The sequence below is a fragment of the Zootoca vivipara genome, chromosome 5, assembly GCF_963506605.1.
Source record: "Zootoca vivipara chromosome 5, rZooViv1.1, whole genome shotgun sequence".
Lineage (NCBI taxonomy): Eukaryota > Metazoa > Chordata > Lepidosauria > Squamata > Lacertidae > Zootoca > Zootoca vivipara.
Window position 1 is genome coordinate 7493876 of NC_083280.1, and position 16024 is coordinate 7509899.

The 16024-nt window shown below is 43.6% G+C and overlaps 1 protein-coding gene across 6 annotated transcripts in view; it reads left to right on the forward strand.

Moving 5' to 3' along the window:
• Positions 1-16024, forward strand: part of VWA5B2 (von Willebrand factor A domain containing 5B2) — a 41689-nt gene that overhangs the window by 11906 nt on the left and 13759 nt on the right. For all 6 annotated transcript variants that reach the window (XR_009557558.1, XM_060274321.1, XM_035133001.2 and 3 more), the window contains 8 exons: positions 1915-2046; positions 3086-3207; positions 3625-3801; positions 5299-5409; positions 7671-7873; positions 9081-9195; positions 9929-10114; positions 10528-10726. Coding sequence is in view for 5 of the 6 variants with exons in the window: in XM_060274321.1 (XP_060130304.1) it covers positions 1915-2046; positions 3086-3207; positions 3625-3801; positions 5299-5409; positions 7671-7873; positions 9081-9195; positions 9929-10114; positions 10528-10726 (1245 nt within the window). In the remaining variant the exon portion in view is untranslated. The remainder of the gene's footprint in view (positions 1-1914; positions 2047-3085; positions 3208-3624; positions 3802-5298; positions 5410-7670; positions 7874-9080; positions 9196-9928; positions 10115-10527; positions 10727-16024) is intronic.

The following is a 16024-nucleotide window of genomic DNA, read 5'->3' on the forward strand; positions in this document are numbered from 1 at the left end:
AAAATGTCTTTTGGTGCTGATGAATGACTTCATTGTGGTCTGTGCATAAAGGTAAAAAAAAATGGGGGCGGGGGGGGGGGGAGTTGTGTGTTGAAAAATTATCTAGCTCCATTATCCAGTAGTGCAGATAAACTGGCAGGTATGTACCTTAGTGTAAGCGATATAAAGGCTTATCCACACCTTCTTTTGCTTCCCCACCCCACAAGAAACCTGTTCTTTAGCGCTGAATCGGAACAAATGGCAATCGAGTTTTCCGGCAGATTGCCATTTTTTTCTGATCAACCACTAATTACTGTAGTGGGTTTTTTGGGGAAAGCAGCAGGTCAAAGGCAAAATTGCTCGGACCCATGCCTAGAAAGCTCAAGTCAAGCAGAAAACTGCTTAGACCTTCGCTTTCTAGGCACAGGAGAAGCAGAAAGTGTGGGTGAGCCCTAACTGTATATTCTTTTAAATAAGTCTGTGCTGGATTAGTGTTGTGACCATAGTATTGAAACCTTTATACATTTTAGAACGGTTTGCCAATTGGCGGGACCTTCAGGTCGGGAGCGAGAGTCCGTGGGCTGTGTGTTTCCTTGGACATGGCTTATAAAAACAAACGATTCCAAACAAGTTTGTGCTTAGGAAAGGGCCTTTATCAGTTCTGCAAATTTACACATTTGCTTGCTTTTTTCTCATTCTTCTGCAACTCAGAGGGCACACCCTGAGCAGTAGAAATCTTACAGCCCTCTTCTGGCTCCTGAGTTACACTGAACGCTCACTGCAGTGCTTTGTCTTTGCAGCCATAGGGACCAGCAATTTCTTCTTAGTGAAAATAGCTTAATTTATAATAAATGAAAAAATGGTAAACAGTTAATTTATCTGTGAATGTGCGATAAATTAGGAATAATAGAAATTACTGACAGAATAATTGGAAGAACAACTTTCTTTTTAAATCTTTATTTTTTCAGCTTTTTTCTTTCATGGTTTTTCTTGTGTGTTTTTTTGTATTTTGTATTCTTTTTATTTTTATTTTTTGAATGTGTGTGTGTTTGTGAATCTTATACTGTATGTATTTATGCCTTTTAAAACAATGGAGATATTTTTCAAAAAAGAAAAGAAAAGAAAACAGATTGTAAAGATGCTAAATACTGAAACTTCTTTTTAAATAAGTATTATTTAGATAAATATCTGGAGATGGAGGAGGATGAAGTTTTTTGTCACTGTTTTGCTGCTGTAAGATTAGGTTTGGTTCCCCCCCCATATATATAATTTTGATTTTTAAAATAAAAAAATTCCTTCAGTAGCACCTTAAAGACCAACTAAGTTTATATTTTGGTATGAGCTTTCGTGTGCATGCACACTTCTTCAGATTTTTAAGATTTTATTTTTTACTGTGTTAGCCACCTTACCCGATTCTTATTCTTTGAAGAGGCATGGGAGAAGAATGCCTCTATTGCATTGCTGTTATCTAATCTCCAAGGGGCAGATTTGTGTGTGTGTTCGTTCCGTTACTCAGCGATCAATTATTCTCTGTCAAACATGTGAGCTGTTTCCATTTAAATCTACTCTGTTTATGTCTGAGATCTGATTGATGTACAAGTTCGTTCACCCACACATGTCAGTCATCACTTGATGCCAAGTCTTCAAGTGAGCACAGGTGGCTGGGAACGAGGCCTTGCTTGGTGCTGTAAAACAAATGCAGCTATTTCCATCTGACACACTTTCAAGCAGGGTGGGAAACCTTTGGCCCTGCAGATGCTGATGAACTACAACTCCCATTATCCCTGGCTATTGACCATGTTTGCGAGGCTGATGGGAGTTGTCGTTCAGCAACATCTGGAGGGCCAAATGTCCCCCACCCCTGCTTTAGAGGTTATTACATTACAGCAGGCTAACATGTTGCGTGCAGGCAATAAAACCCTTTTGTTATTGCAGGATTGGAGAGCCCATCACACGCTCTTCGGGCTGATGCTAATCCTTTTGCCAGCTCTGCCTCAACTATATGCATCACCTTGGCAGAGAAGCACAGATGTGACAGGAACCTGGAGATTATCTTGTATCCTTGTGGTAAGAACACTTTGAAGCCAAGGGATTCTGCGATCGCTACAACAATGGAACCTTCTGCTAATGTAGAATACACACTGCAGGGGGGAATGTAGGGGTAATATCTGATTGGGGAGCCAATTTAATCTTCCAGGTCTTTAGTTCTGTACCCAGATACCAACAATATATTGCGACTGAGAGACATTAATTTCTGAACTTTTATTTTATAGCACACAAGCACAGCTTCTGTAATGCCTCTTGGGGTCCTTTCTGAGGTTGGCATAGGACAGGCATGGCCAAACTTGGCCCTCCAGCTGTTCTGGGACTGCAATTCCCATCATCCCTGACTACTGGCCCTATTATCTAGGGATGATGGGGCTTGTAGTCCTAAAACAGCTGGAGGATCAAGTTTGGCCATGCCTGGCACAGGAGCTGCTCTACTGTGACTTTACTTTATGGGAACAGTGGACTTTTTAATATATTATTTTTATCATGACATTTTTATTTAGGTAGTTATGGACTAAACATAAAATCTCAAGCAAGAACAACCAGGCTAGCCCAGATGATGTGTTTAAGAATTATTATAGATATGAAGCTAGGTAGATTATTCAGACAACTATATAGCAAATTATGTGGGGTAATATACCACCTGCATAGTGTTTAAAGAGCTGGTTCTCTTATTTCTGTGACCTCTGGAGAGAAGATACTCCCTACAGCAATATCCATGCTGCTCGTGTAGCCTCAGAAGGAGCCCTCAAAGTGCAATCCACAGATATACTTATTTTAGGATTGGCGCATGTCAGTCATCTGTCATAGGGAAGCTACTTTAACCTGCTCCATGTGGTGTCAGTTGCCACCTGATGGGCTGTTCCTGGTGACCCTCTACATAAAGGAGGAGGTTATTATTATTCCTATTTTACAGGTGTAGAAATGAGACTGGGAGTTGCCTGAGGCCACCAGTTTTGAGTCCATACCTGGTTTTGAACCTACGTCCAAACAGCCCAGCTGTCTGTACACTAGATCATTCTGACTCTCATGCAGCTTTACATTTTCCTCCCCTAAGAACCTCATCATCCACACCTCATCATAGAAGATGGTGCTATCTCATATCAGGACTACGAGGCACAAATAAGGAGCCGCCGTGATTATGCTCGTATTGCCAAAAAAGATGATTGGGAGAGACAGGTAACCATCTAGGAAGAGATTTTTTCCCCTGGGTTGTCTAAGGATGGTCTCGAGTTGGATTGAAATGACTAGGACTTAAGACAGTAGCGCCTTAATACCTTGCTTTTCGTCACCTCTAACTGTAAATCCTCTGGCCTGGTGGCTGAGCAAGAAGCACATGGTATGGTAGGGATGCTGCTGCTCACCTGAACTCTGTTTGGTCACGTTGCTGCTGCTTACTGGGAGGTAGAGGTGATGGGAGATAGAAGGGATGGGGCAAGGTGACCGTGAAGTCAGTGCAGTGCACACACACTGCTGGATAAATTCTGGTGCTCCTGCCAGTGCATTTGCACTGTCCCAACCTCCACATTGCATGATAATATACAAAGATATCGGGAAGGAAAGGTTGAAGCCACAACATACTTTCTTTGCTCCTAGGTTGCCTTTGTCCAGAAGAGGTTCCACAAAGACATTTTTCACAATCCTGTCCTGATGCTGAATTTCTGCCCTGAGGCCAGCTGTGTTTCCACTGATTTCCAGACCATCACTCGGGAAATGCTCTTCCTCATTGACCAGAGTACAAGCATGAGTGGCCCTGGTGTTGATGGGATCAGGGTAAACAGAGCATTGGGAAATGGGAAGCTGTCTTTTAGAAGGTCGGGCCATTGGTGCTATACTAGATCAGCAGTATCCACACTGGCTGACAGCAGCTTGCCTAGGGTTCAGACAGGGGGGTTCCCCCCCAGCCCTGCCTGAAGATGCCAAGGATTGAACCTGACATATTTACTGAATGGGCATCAAGGTGTATGCTCCTGATGCCTTGTGTGTGTGTAAAATAAAACTAATTTTTGCATACCTGGTGAGCAACAGTTCCAGAATATTTGCAGAATATGCACAATTGTTTTTTCAGCATCTGCCAAGTTTGCAATAATTATATGAGATATTATATTGATTATTATGCAGATAAGTAGCATCTTCCCACATTATGATGCCTCTCTGGGGCATCCTTAACAATGTATGTTTTCCCAGCTTTAATGGGAAGATGCTCAGAATTCCTCAAAGGTCTCAGATTTTATTCCTTCCTGTTAGTGTAGCCTGAGCAAGGAAAGGCTTGTCCTCTTGCTAAGAATGCTTCCAAACTGATACTGTTTTTGGGTAGGATTCGGTCACAAACTGGCAAATTCAGGTTGCACAATTACAGTTGTTTGTGAGGTCTTACACAACAAACCTGCTTACCCAGAAGATGAGACTTTTTTCGTTATGGATGAGGAAAGTGTGAGATATGAACCAACTTTCCTCATCCACAAAAACCTTCCAAAAGTGGATTAGACAATGTTAACATCAGTGCATGCGGCCAACCACTCACATAGAAACTCATTAAAAGTGCATTTTGAGCCCTGATTGACAGCAAGCTTGCCACAGGCTCCAACACTTCTCCCACAAAAGCATCCCCTACTGCTAATATATTCAATATAACCTGCATGCTTTGTACAATGTTGTTTGATTTTCTTATGGAGCTTTCACAAAGGCGATAATGAATGTTAATTAGGAGATGCTGTTCAAGGCACAACAATCCAGAAATGTTAAGTACTATAATTAAGATGTCAAGGCAGACAACTAACCAACAGTGCTGCTCTAACCAAACACAGCTCCAAGTTCCCCCAAGCTTTTCCTCTCAGCCAAATTCCCACTAGCTACCCCAAGACTGGTATGTGTCCCAAGCAAACCTGAACTACAGTTGTAAGAAAATAATAATAATACATTGAATTGAGTGTCATGTTCTCTTCACTGCCAAGAAAGAATGACTTTCTGCACTTGTTGAAACTCTATTCCATCTCACCTCCTAAAATGCAGAATGTTTTTGCCTGGCACATAACAATACATAATGAAGGTGCCAGGTGTGCCTCCATGGGGATAACAATCCACAAATGGGGAGCCACTACAGAAAAATCATGTTCTCTTTTTGCCACCCTCTGGACCTCCCATTGCCATTTGTTCTGATTCGGTGTTAAAGAGGGTGTTTTCCTGGGGGAAAGCAGCAGGGCAAAGGGTAAATATGGATGGACACCTCATTCTCTGTCTGTCTGTCTCTCTCTCTCACTCTCTGCACAGGAAGCTCTGTTGGTGGCTGTGAAGAGCCTTCCTCCCAGCACCTTGTTGAATGTGGCTGGCTTTGGCTCCAGCATCAAGCCTGTCTTCACCACCAGCAAGCCCTGCAATAGCGTGAGTACTCTGACCATTGCAGCTTCTTGCCCACCCCTCTGACTCCACAGCTACCAGTATTAACTGGCAATTAACTAGATCCAACAAGAACTCTGTGAATGTGCAGGGATGGTGCCATGAGTTGTCATCATCATTCTAACGTACATATTTTTAATTGCATTTTTTCCAGTTAATCATGAATAGGAAAAATGCAGGATGGGAAATCCCTACATGAATATAATGAAAACGAATATAATAACATACCAAAAGGGTGGGGTGGGGAAAGCAATGATGGCAATACAAGGAAGGGAAGGAAGATGTTGTGATGTTTCAAGAGCACAAAATGTAAGAAACAATGTACACTCAACTGATGACTGTTCAGATTGATAGTAATAAAATAAAACTGTTCAAACAGGGGCAATCCTTAATCCATTGTTTTTGCAGTCTTGCCCGCTCCCTGGGATTTCCCCTCCCCCCAAGAAAAACAAAAGGTGTGTATGCCCAAGTATAGAAGTACCTATATGCATTTCTAGAACATAAGAAGGTAGTAGTAGAAGGGAGGAATGATTGAGGGGATGAACAAACAAATAAAACCACCTCCAAAAAATTCCACCCACTGCTGTGGTCGGCATTGCAGAATAGCAATGAATAATCATGACTGAAAAGATGGAATGTGTCCAAAACAGACCAAAATCAGACCTGAGCAGCCTATTTTCAAGACAGGACCTCCATCTGAATCACCTTAAATCCAGAATATTAACTTTTTTGGAAGAGATGCAACCTTTGGTGGACTGAAGACCTTTGACCTATGTGCCATTACTTAAGATGAAGCTTGCCAGGTTGATTCTGTGCTTGGAGGAACATGTTGCATCATCTTCAGTCCTTGTGATAAAAGTGCTGTGCTCAGGTGACCCAAATTCTGTGCCAAGAGAAGTTGAGTTCAGTGATCTGTGTATGTTACGCAAAGCATACAGACCTGCTATGCTGGCTTTTTTTGTCCAGTTTATTCTGGGTTGGCCAGAGTCCAGGAGCTGTGCAGGTTCTGCGGATCTGTCCCATATTCACTTGAAATCCCCCCTTGCATCTCACCCCTCCACTTATGAGATACCAGCCATTTCATACATATTTTCAGATTTGTCTTCCCAACCATAAATGCTAGAGGCTTTTTTCTTTTTAAAGCAGATGCTGAAGTCCACATAACCTTATGCCACATTAAATTTATTTAAGGGGCCACATCTTTCCAGGAAGCTGAATTCTGCCCACCCCCAATTTCAAGTGCCAGCTTGTGAAGTGTGACTGTGAAATTGCAGAATTAATATCGCTGTACTTACGCCTTCCAGAATTGTGTGTCGGTCTGACTCACAAACAGGAAGGCAAGAAGATTAGGGAGGGCTGTAACTCAGTGGTAGAGTACAAGCTTCATTTCATTTATTTATTATTACGGTCGAGGACCAGCTCTTATCCAAGAAAGATCCCAGATTCCTCTTTGGTATGTCCAGGAGCATGGCTTAGAAAGGGACAAATGAGATCAGTACATTATTTGTTGAACAGTATTTTTCAGATGGCAATTCTCAGAACAGCTAACAAATTAATAAAATCAGAGAAATGATAACGTACAGTTCACAATTATATAAAATAATGCAGCAGGGCAATAAAACAGTAAAAATCAACAGAAGCAATAAAAGTACACAGATTGAAACCAGGTAGCTGACGTGCTGAAACGCTTAAGCAAATAAAAAGCCTGGTGCCCAAAGATATCAGGCGGGGTGCCATGCAAGCTTCCCTGGGAAGGGCATTCTGGATTCATGGCAACTGAAAATGCCATTGGTTTTATGGTTGGAGTGCAGGGTGCAGAGAGATCAACAGGGTTCACAAAAGCAAAAATTGTCATTTTCCTGGGAGATTTGGCTAGTTTTTAAAATATGTTTATGGCTATGGAGAAGAACTTGCATATGGAGAGAAACTTGCATATGTGTAGAAAATGCCTGACAAAATATCAGAAGATAGGCAGCAAGTAAGGAAAGACTTTTAGTTGTCATCAGTACTGTGCCTTATAGTTCCTTATCCATCATGCATGTAAGTAGCAGGAGTTGATTGGCACACTATTTCCACAATATGTTCAGGCCACAGGATCTCACTTTATGGAATGCAGAATCAGAGTCAGTGAGCCACAGAAGTGGAAGTCATAATGTTCTGTGGTGGTGGAGAGCTTGATTTATGGCAAGAAGTCTGGCTCAGTCTATTTGCTGTCTCCATAATCCACTCATCTCTCCCGTGTACAGGAAACCCTCAGGCTGGCCTGTGAATACATTCAGAAGCTGCGATCTGACATGGGTGGAGCCAACCTCCTGGCTGCTCTGACTTGGATCTTGGGGCTCCCTCTTCACCGCGGGTATCCTCGGCAGCTTTTTATATTTACAGATGCCAGTGTTGGAAACACAGGCAGGGTCATCGAGCTGGTCAGGAGACACGCGAGCACTGTCAGGTATGGAGTGGGGTGAACTGGCCTTTCCTAGATCTCCAGTTCTACCTTTGCGTGGAAGAGGTCCTCTCTACAGACCTGGGTAGAATAAAGTACTCTGCTGTATGTTGAAAAGTGGAGAGGCAGTATCATCCATTAAATAAAGAGAGCTGGATCTGGGTCGGTCTTTATTATGCACAGAAGCTCTGTGCCACTAATAGCCTCATGATTTGCAATAATCAATAATACTTAGCATTTAAATAGCACTTTCAAGCATTCAAAGAACTTCACATACATTATCTCAGCAATCTTTGCAGCAACACTATAAGATTGATCAGTATTCCTATCCTTTCCTGCTCATGCTATGTATGTTATGGTTTCACCTGTTGATTTCTGCCTGCCATGCAGCTATTGAGGACCTAGAGCTTCTGCCCCTAAAAGATCTTTAAAATGTGTGTACAGTAGAGTTAGTTCAAATCTATCATTGTAGGGGGCATTCCACAAACTAGGATTGATTGCTAACCAGCAGATATGCATAGTTAGGTTTGACTATAAAAAAAGTTCCTATGTATATGTCATAACCAGCACTTTGAATTGTGCCCAGAAACAGACGAGTAGCCAGTGAAGATGTTCTAATAAGGGAGGCATCTGCTCCCTGTAACCAGCCCTGGTCAGCCATCTATTATGAGAACTAGCCAATAAGCACCCTCTACAGCCAGTGTTTCCCTGAATTTGCACTGTAAACTTACAGAATCATATGCCAGGCTCAATCTGGTACAGAAGAAAGGTGTGTTTGTGCAAATGCAGTGGAGGGCACTTTCAGGCCACCCCCACTGATGTTAGAATGTTGCGAATGTATTTACACTTGTAGTCATAACTGGATTTGCTCCCCAGCCATTAATTGTCTGGGTGACCCTAAGCAAGCAACCTCTTACACAGGCTGCATACACACCATACATTTAAAGCACATGGCTTTCCCCCAAAGAATCATGGGAACTGTAGTTTACTACTCAGAGCTACAGTTTCCAGAATCCATAACAAACTGCAATTCCCACGACACTTTATGGGAAGTAATGTGCTTTTAAGAAAGTATGCATGAGATGAAGACGTCAATGCAGTCTGCTGAGCTCAGAAGCGCTGTGCCATGGCTTGGCAGTGCACATCCTAATAGAGTATGGAACAGAATGAAGCAGGCTGGGTGGTCTGAGGTTCAAGGACTTCTTTCCCACAGGTGTTTTACCTTTGGCCTGGGCTCTGGGGCCTGCCGTAGGCTCCTGCGCGGACTGGCAAAGGTGAGCAGAGGTCGTGCTGAATTCCTAAGCCTGCATGAAAGGCTGCAGCCCAAGGTATGTGCTGTACTGCTTCATTGTTGGTATTTTTGACTTTGGTGGTCACCTACGTATGCTCAATAGTATGTGCCATGTCCACACTAGTACAATCACCAATTTAACACAGGCGTGCGCCAGCTATGAAGGATCCAGACAGCAGTGTAGTATTATCCTGCTGTTCAAGAATCCATGCGGAGACAGTGTTAGCAGCCAAGCCATCTTTCAGGATATTGCAACCTGAAAGAGGCTCAAGGAGGTAGGGATGGAAGGAAGGGTCTGTCACTTTCTACTCTTTCACTTCCTTGTTTTTCCAATCTTCACATTTCTGCAGAAATTTCCAGACTTTTTATTTATTTTTTTTAAAAAACTCTTTATTCATCCCTGTTTTGTGTGAATTTCTCCTGATAAACACATTTTTTGTGTGCAGTCTTGACTCCTGCACTTATTTCTGCAAGTAATTCCCCCTCGTACAATACATTTTTGTATGTTATATTCACCAATATCTTTTTATGCACACTTTCTTCTAACATTTGCAGTTTGGTAAATACTGGTTGATTGAAGAACTGCTTTGCAAAGCTCAGTTAAGTGCACATGTCAAAGGATGGCTGTTTCATTTTGCGTATTGTTCTGGAAAGTACAAATTTGATAGACTGGCCTTTAAATGCAAACTTGATCAAATTTCTCACCCGTCCTTAGAATATGGCTGTTAGAGATGCGAGCGCTGCTGAATATCTCTGGTTTTTCCCTCCAGCTGATAAAGTCTTTGAAAAAAGCAATTGAGCCAGCTGTGAGTGACATCACTATAGACTGGTATGTGCCAGACACCATGGAGGCCCTGCTATCGCCCAATGAGATCGCAGCCCTGTATCCAGGAGACCGGCTCATCAGCTACTGCACTCTTTACCACATTGCCAGCTTCCGGGACAAGAAGGCAACAGTTGAGCACCCATTCCCTTAAAACTTGGGCTTGGGGGCGGAATGTGGCCTGGCAGGCCTTTTTTTTCTGCCACTTGGGACTCTCCCCAGGCCCTGCTGCACACCCCCTTGGGAGAATTTTTGCTAGGCTGTGATGTGTTAACACCGAAAGGCAGCCCTCCAGAGGGAATATGGCTCTCAGGCTGAAAAACATTCCCCAGCCCTGTCCTAAAAAGTGTGGCTCCCTCTGCCGTAGGAAACAGGGCCTGCATTTATTTTGTGACTGGCTCCAGTAGCCACTTGCAGAAAGCCTTGGCTGGAGAAGGTGCCTTTTTGCCGATTGTTTCCTTCGTCCCCCTCAGAACAGAGCCTTTTTAAATATGCCTGCAGTCATCTACTCGTCATCTACTCAGTTTGGCTGCCTTATTTCTCCAGGGCAGAGAGCCGTTGTGCCGGAGTCTATCTAGGGGCTCTGCGGGTTCAGTGTTCCAGTCCCAGGAGGAGGCAACTGGTTTGGAAGGAGCCCATCCACACCCAGCTGGTGAGAGTCAAGAAATTTGCCGAGCCCTTCATGAGATTTCCCGTGAGATATCTCTGGAGTTTTCTGCTGGGGGCACTGAGGAGTCTATGAAAAGTAAGTAGAACTTTGTGGAATGGTGTTTGTCTTGAGTTCTTTCCTCTAGGACTGTCTGGGAATGGAGCAACAGTCTTTGCTCCAAACCCACTAAGCAGTGATCCCCTCCTCCCATTCCGTGCAGTCTGGTCCACATGGGGAAATAGGGCACTCTACACTTAAGCCCCAACAACCCGAGGTCACATCTACACTGTACATTTAAAGCACATGGCTTCCTGCAAAGAATCATGGGAGCTGTATTACAGGTAGGTAGCCGTGTTGGTCTGGGTCGAAGTAAAATAAAAAAATTCCTTCAGTAGCACCTTAAAGACCAACTAAGTTTTTATTTTGGTATGAGCTTTCGTGTGCATGCACACTTCTTCAGATACAGTGAAATAGAAGTCCCCAGGCACTTGTTTGTTAAGGGTGCTGAGACCTATAGCTCTGTGAGGCTAAACTATTGTTGTTGTTTAGTTGTTTAGTCGTGTCCGACTCTACATGACCCCATGGACCAGAGCACGCCAGGCACTCCTGTCTTCCACTCCTGTACCGAGACATGATTTCAGAATACATTGCCCTGAACTGAGAGGTGTACACAGATCACACGTTGTTGTTTAGTTGTTTAGTCGTGTCCGACTCTTCATGACCCCATGGACCATAGCACGCCAGGCACTCCTGTCTTCCACTGCCTCCTGCAGTTTGGTCAAACTCATGTTGGTAATTTTGAGACCATTGTCCAACCATCTCGTCCTCTGTCGTCCCCTTCTCCTTGTGCCCTCAATCTTTCCCAACATCAGGGTCTTTTCCAGGGAGTCTTCTCTTCTCATGAGGTGGCCAAAGTATTGGAGCCTCAGCTTCACAATCTGTCCTTCCAGTGAGCACTCAGGGCTGATTTCCTTCAGAATGGATAGGTTTGATCTTCTCGCAGTCCATGGGACTCTCAAGAGTCTCCTCCAGCACCATAATTCAAAAGCATCAATTCTTCGGTGATCAATCTTCTTTATGGTCCAGCTCTCACTTCCATACATCACTACTGGGAAAACCATAGCTTTAACTATACAGACCTTTGTCAGCAAGGTGATGTCTCTGCTTTTTAAGATGCTGTCTGGTTTTGTCATTGCTTTTCTCCCAAGAAGCAGGCATCTTTTAATTTCGTCACTGCTGTCACCATCTGCAGTGATCAAGGAGCCCAAGAAAGTAAAATCTCTCACTGCCTCCATTTCTTCCCCTTCTATTTGCCAGGAGGTGATGGGACCAGTGGCCATGATCTTGGTTTTTTTGATGTTGAGCTTCAGACCACATTTTGCACTCTCCTCTTTCATCCTCATTAAAAGGTTCTTTAATTCCTCCTCACTTTCTGCCATCAAGGTTGTGTCATCTGCATATCTGAGGTTGTTGATATTTCTTCCGGCAATCTTAATTCCGTCTTGGGATTCATCTAGTCCAGCCTTTCTCGTGATGAATTCTGCATATAAGTTAAATAAGCAGGGAGACAATATACAGCCTTGTCGTACTCCAATCCTAATTTTGAACCAATCAGTTGTTCCATGTTGTTGTTGTTGTTTAGTCGTTTAGTCGTGTCCGACTCTTCGTGACCCCATGGACCAGAGCACGCCAGGCACTCCTGTCTTCCACTGCCTCCCGTAGTTTGGTCAAACTCATGTTCGTAGCTTCGAGAACACTGTCCAACCATCTTGTCCTCTGTCGTCCCCTTCTCCTAGTGCCCTCAATCTTTCCCAACATCAGGGTCTTTTCCAAGGATTCTTCTCTTCTCATGAGGTGGCCAAAGTATTGGAGCCTCAGCTTCACGATCTGTCCTTCCAGGGAGCACTCAGGGCTGATTTCCTTAAGAATGGATAGGTTTGATCTTCTAGCAGTCCATGGGACTCTCAAGAGTCTCCTCCAGCACCATAATTCGAAAGCATCAATTCTTCGGCGATCAGCCTTCTTTATGGTCCAGCTCTCACTTCCATACATCACTACTGGGAAAACCATAGCTTTAACTATACGGACCTTTGTCGGCAAGGTGATGTCTCTGCTTTTTAAGATGCTGTCTAGGTTTGTCATTGCTTTTCTCCCAAGAAGCAGGCGTCTTTTAATTTCGTGACTGCTGTCACCATCTGCAGTGATCAAGGAGCCCAAGAAAGTAAAATCTCTCACTGCCTCCATTTCTTCCCCTTCTATTTGCCAGGAGGTGATGGGACCAGTGGCCATGATCTTGGTTTTTTTGATGTTGAGCTTCAGACCATATTTTGCGCTCTCCTCTTTCACCCTCATTAAAAGGTTCTTTAATTCCTCCTCACTTTCTGCCATCAAGGTTGTGTCATCTGCATATCTGAGGTTGTTGATATTTCTTCCGGCAATCTTAATTCCTGCTTGGGATTCATCTAGTCCAGCCTTTCGCATGATGAATTCTGCATATAAGTTAAATAAGCAGGGAGACAATATACAACCTTGTCGTACTCCTTTCCCAATTTTGAACCAATCAGTTGTTCCATATCCAGTTCTAACTGTAGCTTCTTGTCCCACGTAGAGATTTCTAAGGAGACAGATGAGGTGATCAGGCACTCCCATTTCTTTAAGAACTTGCCATAGTTTGCTGTGGTCGACACAGTCAAAGGCTTTTGCATAGTCAATGAAGCAGAAGTAGACGTTTTTCTGGAACTCTCTAGCTTTCTCCATAATCCATCGCATGTTTGCTATTTGGTCTCTGGTTCCTCTGCCCTTTCGAAATCCAGCTTGCACTTCTGGGAGTTCTCGGTCCACATACTGCCTAAGCCTGCCTTGTAGAATTTTAAGCATAACCTTGCTAGCGTGTGAAATGAGGGCAATTGTGCGGTAGTTGGAGCATTCTTTGGCACTGCCCTTCTTTGGAATTGGGATGTAGACTGATCTTCTCCAATCCTCTGGCCATTGCTGAGTTTTCCAAACTTGCTGGCATATTGGGTGTAGCACCTTAACAGCATCATCTTTTAAAATTTTAAATAGTTCAGCTGGAATATCATCACTTCCACTGGCCTTGTTATTAGCAGTGCTTTCTAAGGCCCATTTGACTTCACTCTCCAAGATGTCTGGCTCAAGGTCAGCAACCACACTACCTGGGGTGTACGAGACCTCCATATCTTTCTGGTATAATTCCTCTGTGTATTCTTGCCACCTCTTCTTGATGTCTTCTGCTTCTGTTAGGTCCTTACCACTTTTGTCCTTGATTATGGTAATCTTTGTACGAAATGTTCCTTTCATATCTCCAATTTTCTTGAACAGATCTCTGGTTTTCCCCATTCTATTGTTTTCCTCTATTTCTTTGCATTGCTCATTTAAGAAGACCCTCTTGTCTCTCCTTGCTGTTTTTTGGAAATCTGCATTCAGTTTCCTGTATCTTTCCCTATCTCCCTTGCATTTTGCTTGCCTCCTCTCCTCCGCTATTTGTAAGGCCTCGTTGGACAGCCATTTTGCTTTCTTGCATTTCCTTTTCCTTGGGATGGTTTTCGTTGCTGCCTCCTGTATAATGTTACGAGCCTCCACCCATAGTTCTTCAGGCACTCTGTCCACCAAATCTAAATCCTTAAACCTGTTCCTCACTTCCACTGTGTATTCATAAGGGATTTGATTCAGATTGTATCTTACTGGCCCAGTGGTTTTTCCTACTTTCTTCAGTTTAAGCTGGAATTTTGCTATAAGAAGCTGATGATCTGAGTTACAGTCAGCTCCAGGTCTTGTTTTTGCTGACTGTATAGAGCTTCTCCATCTTTGGCTGCAGAGAATATAATCAATCTGATTTCGATGCTGCCCATTTGGTGATATCCATGTGTAGAGTCGTCTCTTGTGTTGTTGGAAGAGAGTGTTTGTGATGACCAGCTTGTTCTCTTGACAGAACTCTATTAGCCTTTGCCCTGCTTCATTTTGAACTCCAAGGCCAAACTTGCCAGTTGTTCCTTTTATCTCTTGATTCCCTACTTTAGCATTCCAATCCCCTGTAATGAGAAGAACATCCTTCTTTGGTGTCATTTCTAGAAGGTGTTGTAGGTCTTCATAGAATTGGTCAATTTCACTTTCTTCAGCACCGGTAGTTGGTGCATAAACTTGGATTACTGTGATGTTAAAAGGTCTGCCTTGGATTCGTATCGAGATCATTCTGTCATTTTTGAGATTGCATCCCATCACAGCTTTTGCCACTCTTTTGTTGACTATGAGGGCCACTCCATTTCTTCTACAGGATTCTTGCCCACAGTAGTAGATATGATAGTCACCCGAACTGAATTCACCCATTCCCTTCCATTTTAGTTCACTGATGCCCAGGATGTCGATATTTATTCTTGTCATCTCATTTTTGACCACATCCAGCTTACCTCTATTCATGGTTCTTACATTCCAGGTTCCTATGCAATATTTTTCTTTACAGCATCGGACTTTCCTTTCGCTTCCAGGCATATCCGCAACTGAGCGTCCTTTCGGCTTTGGCCCAGCCGCTTCATCAGCTCTGAATCTACTTGTACTTGTCCTCCGCTCTTCCTCAGTAGCATGTTGGACGCCTTCCGACCTGAGGGGCTCATCTTCCAGCGTCATAACTTTTATATGCCTGTTGTCTTTGTCCATGGAGTTTTCTTGGCAGGGATACTGGAGTGGCTTGCCAGTTCCTTCTCCAGGTGGATCACGTTTAGTCAAAACTCTCCACTATGACCTGTCCATCTTGGGTGGCCCTGCATGGCATAGCTCATAGCTTCTCTGAGTTATTCAAGCCCCTTCGCCACGACAAGGCATTGATCCATGAAGGGACAGTTGTTCCATATCCAGTTCTAACTGTTGCTTCTTGTCCCACATAGAGATTTCTCAGGAGACAGGTGAGGTGATCAGGCACTCCCATTTCTTTAAGAACTTGCCATAGTTTGCTGTGGTCCACACAGTCAAAGGCTTTTGCGTAGTCAAGGAAGCAGAAGTAGATGTTTTTCTGGAACTCTCTGGCTTCCTCCATAATTCAGCACATGTTTGCAATTTGGTCTCTGGTTCCTCTGCCCCTTCGAAATCCAACTTGCACTTCTGGGCGTTCTCAGTCCACATACTGCTTAAGCCTGCCTTGTAGAATTTTGAGCATCACCTTGCTAGCGTGTGAAATGAGCGCAATTGTGCAGTAGTTGGAGCATTCCTTGGCACTGCCCTTCTTTGGGATTGGGATGTAGACTGATCTTCACCAATCCTCTGGCCACTGCTGAGTTTTCCAAACTTGCTGGCATATTGAGTGTAGCACCTTAACAGCATCATCTTTTAAGATTTTAAATAGTTCTAAACTACACACAGAGAGAGGGGGGAGAGAGAGGGGGA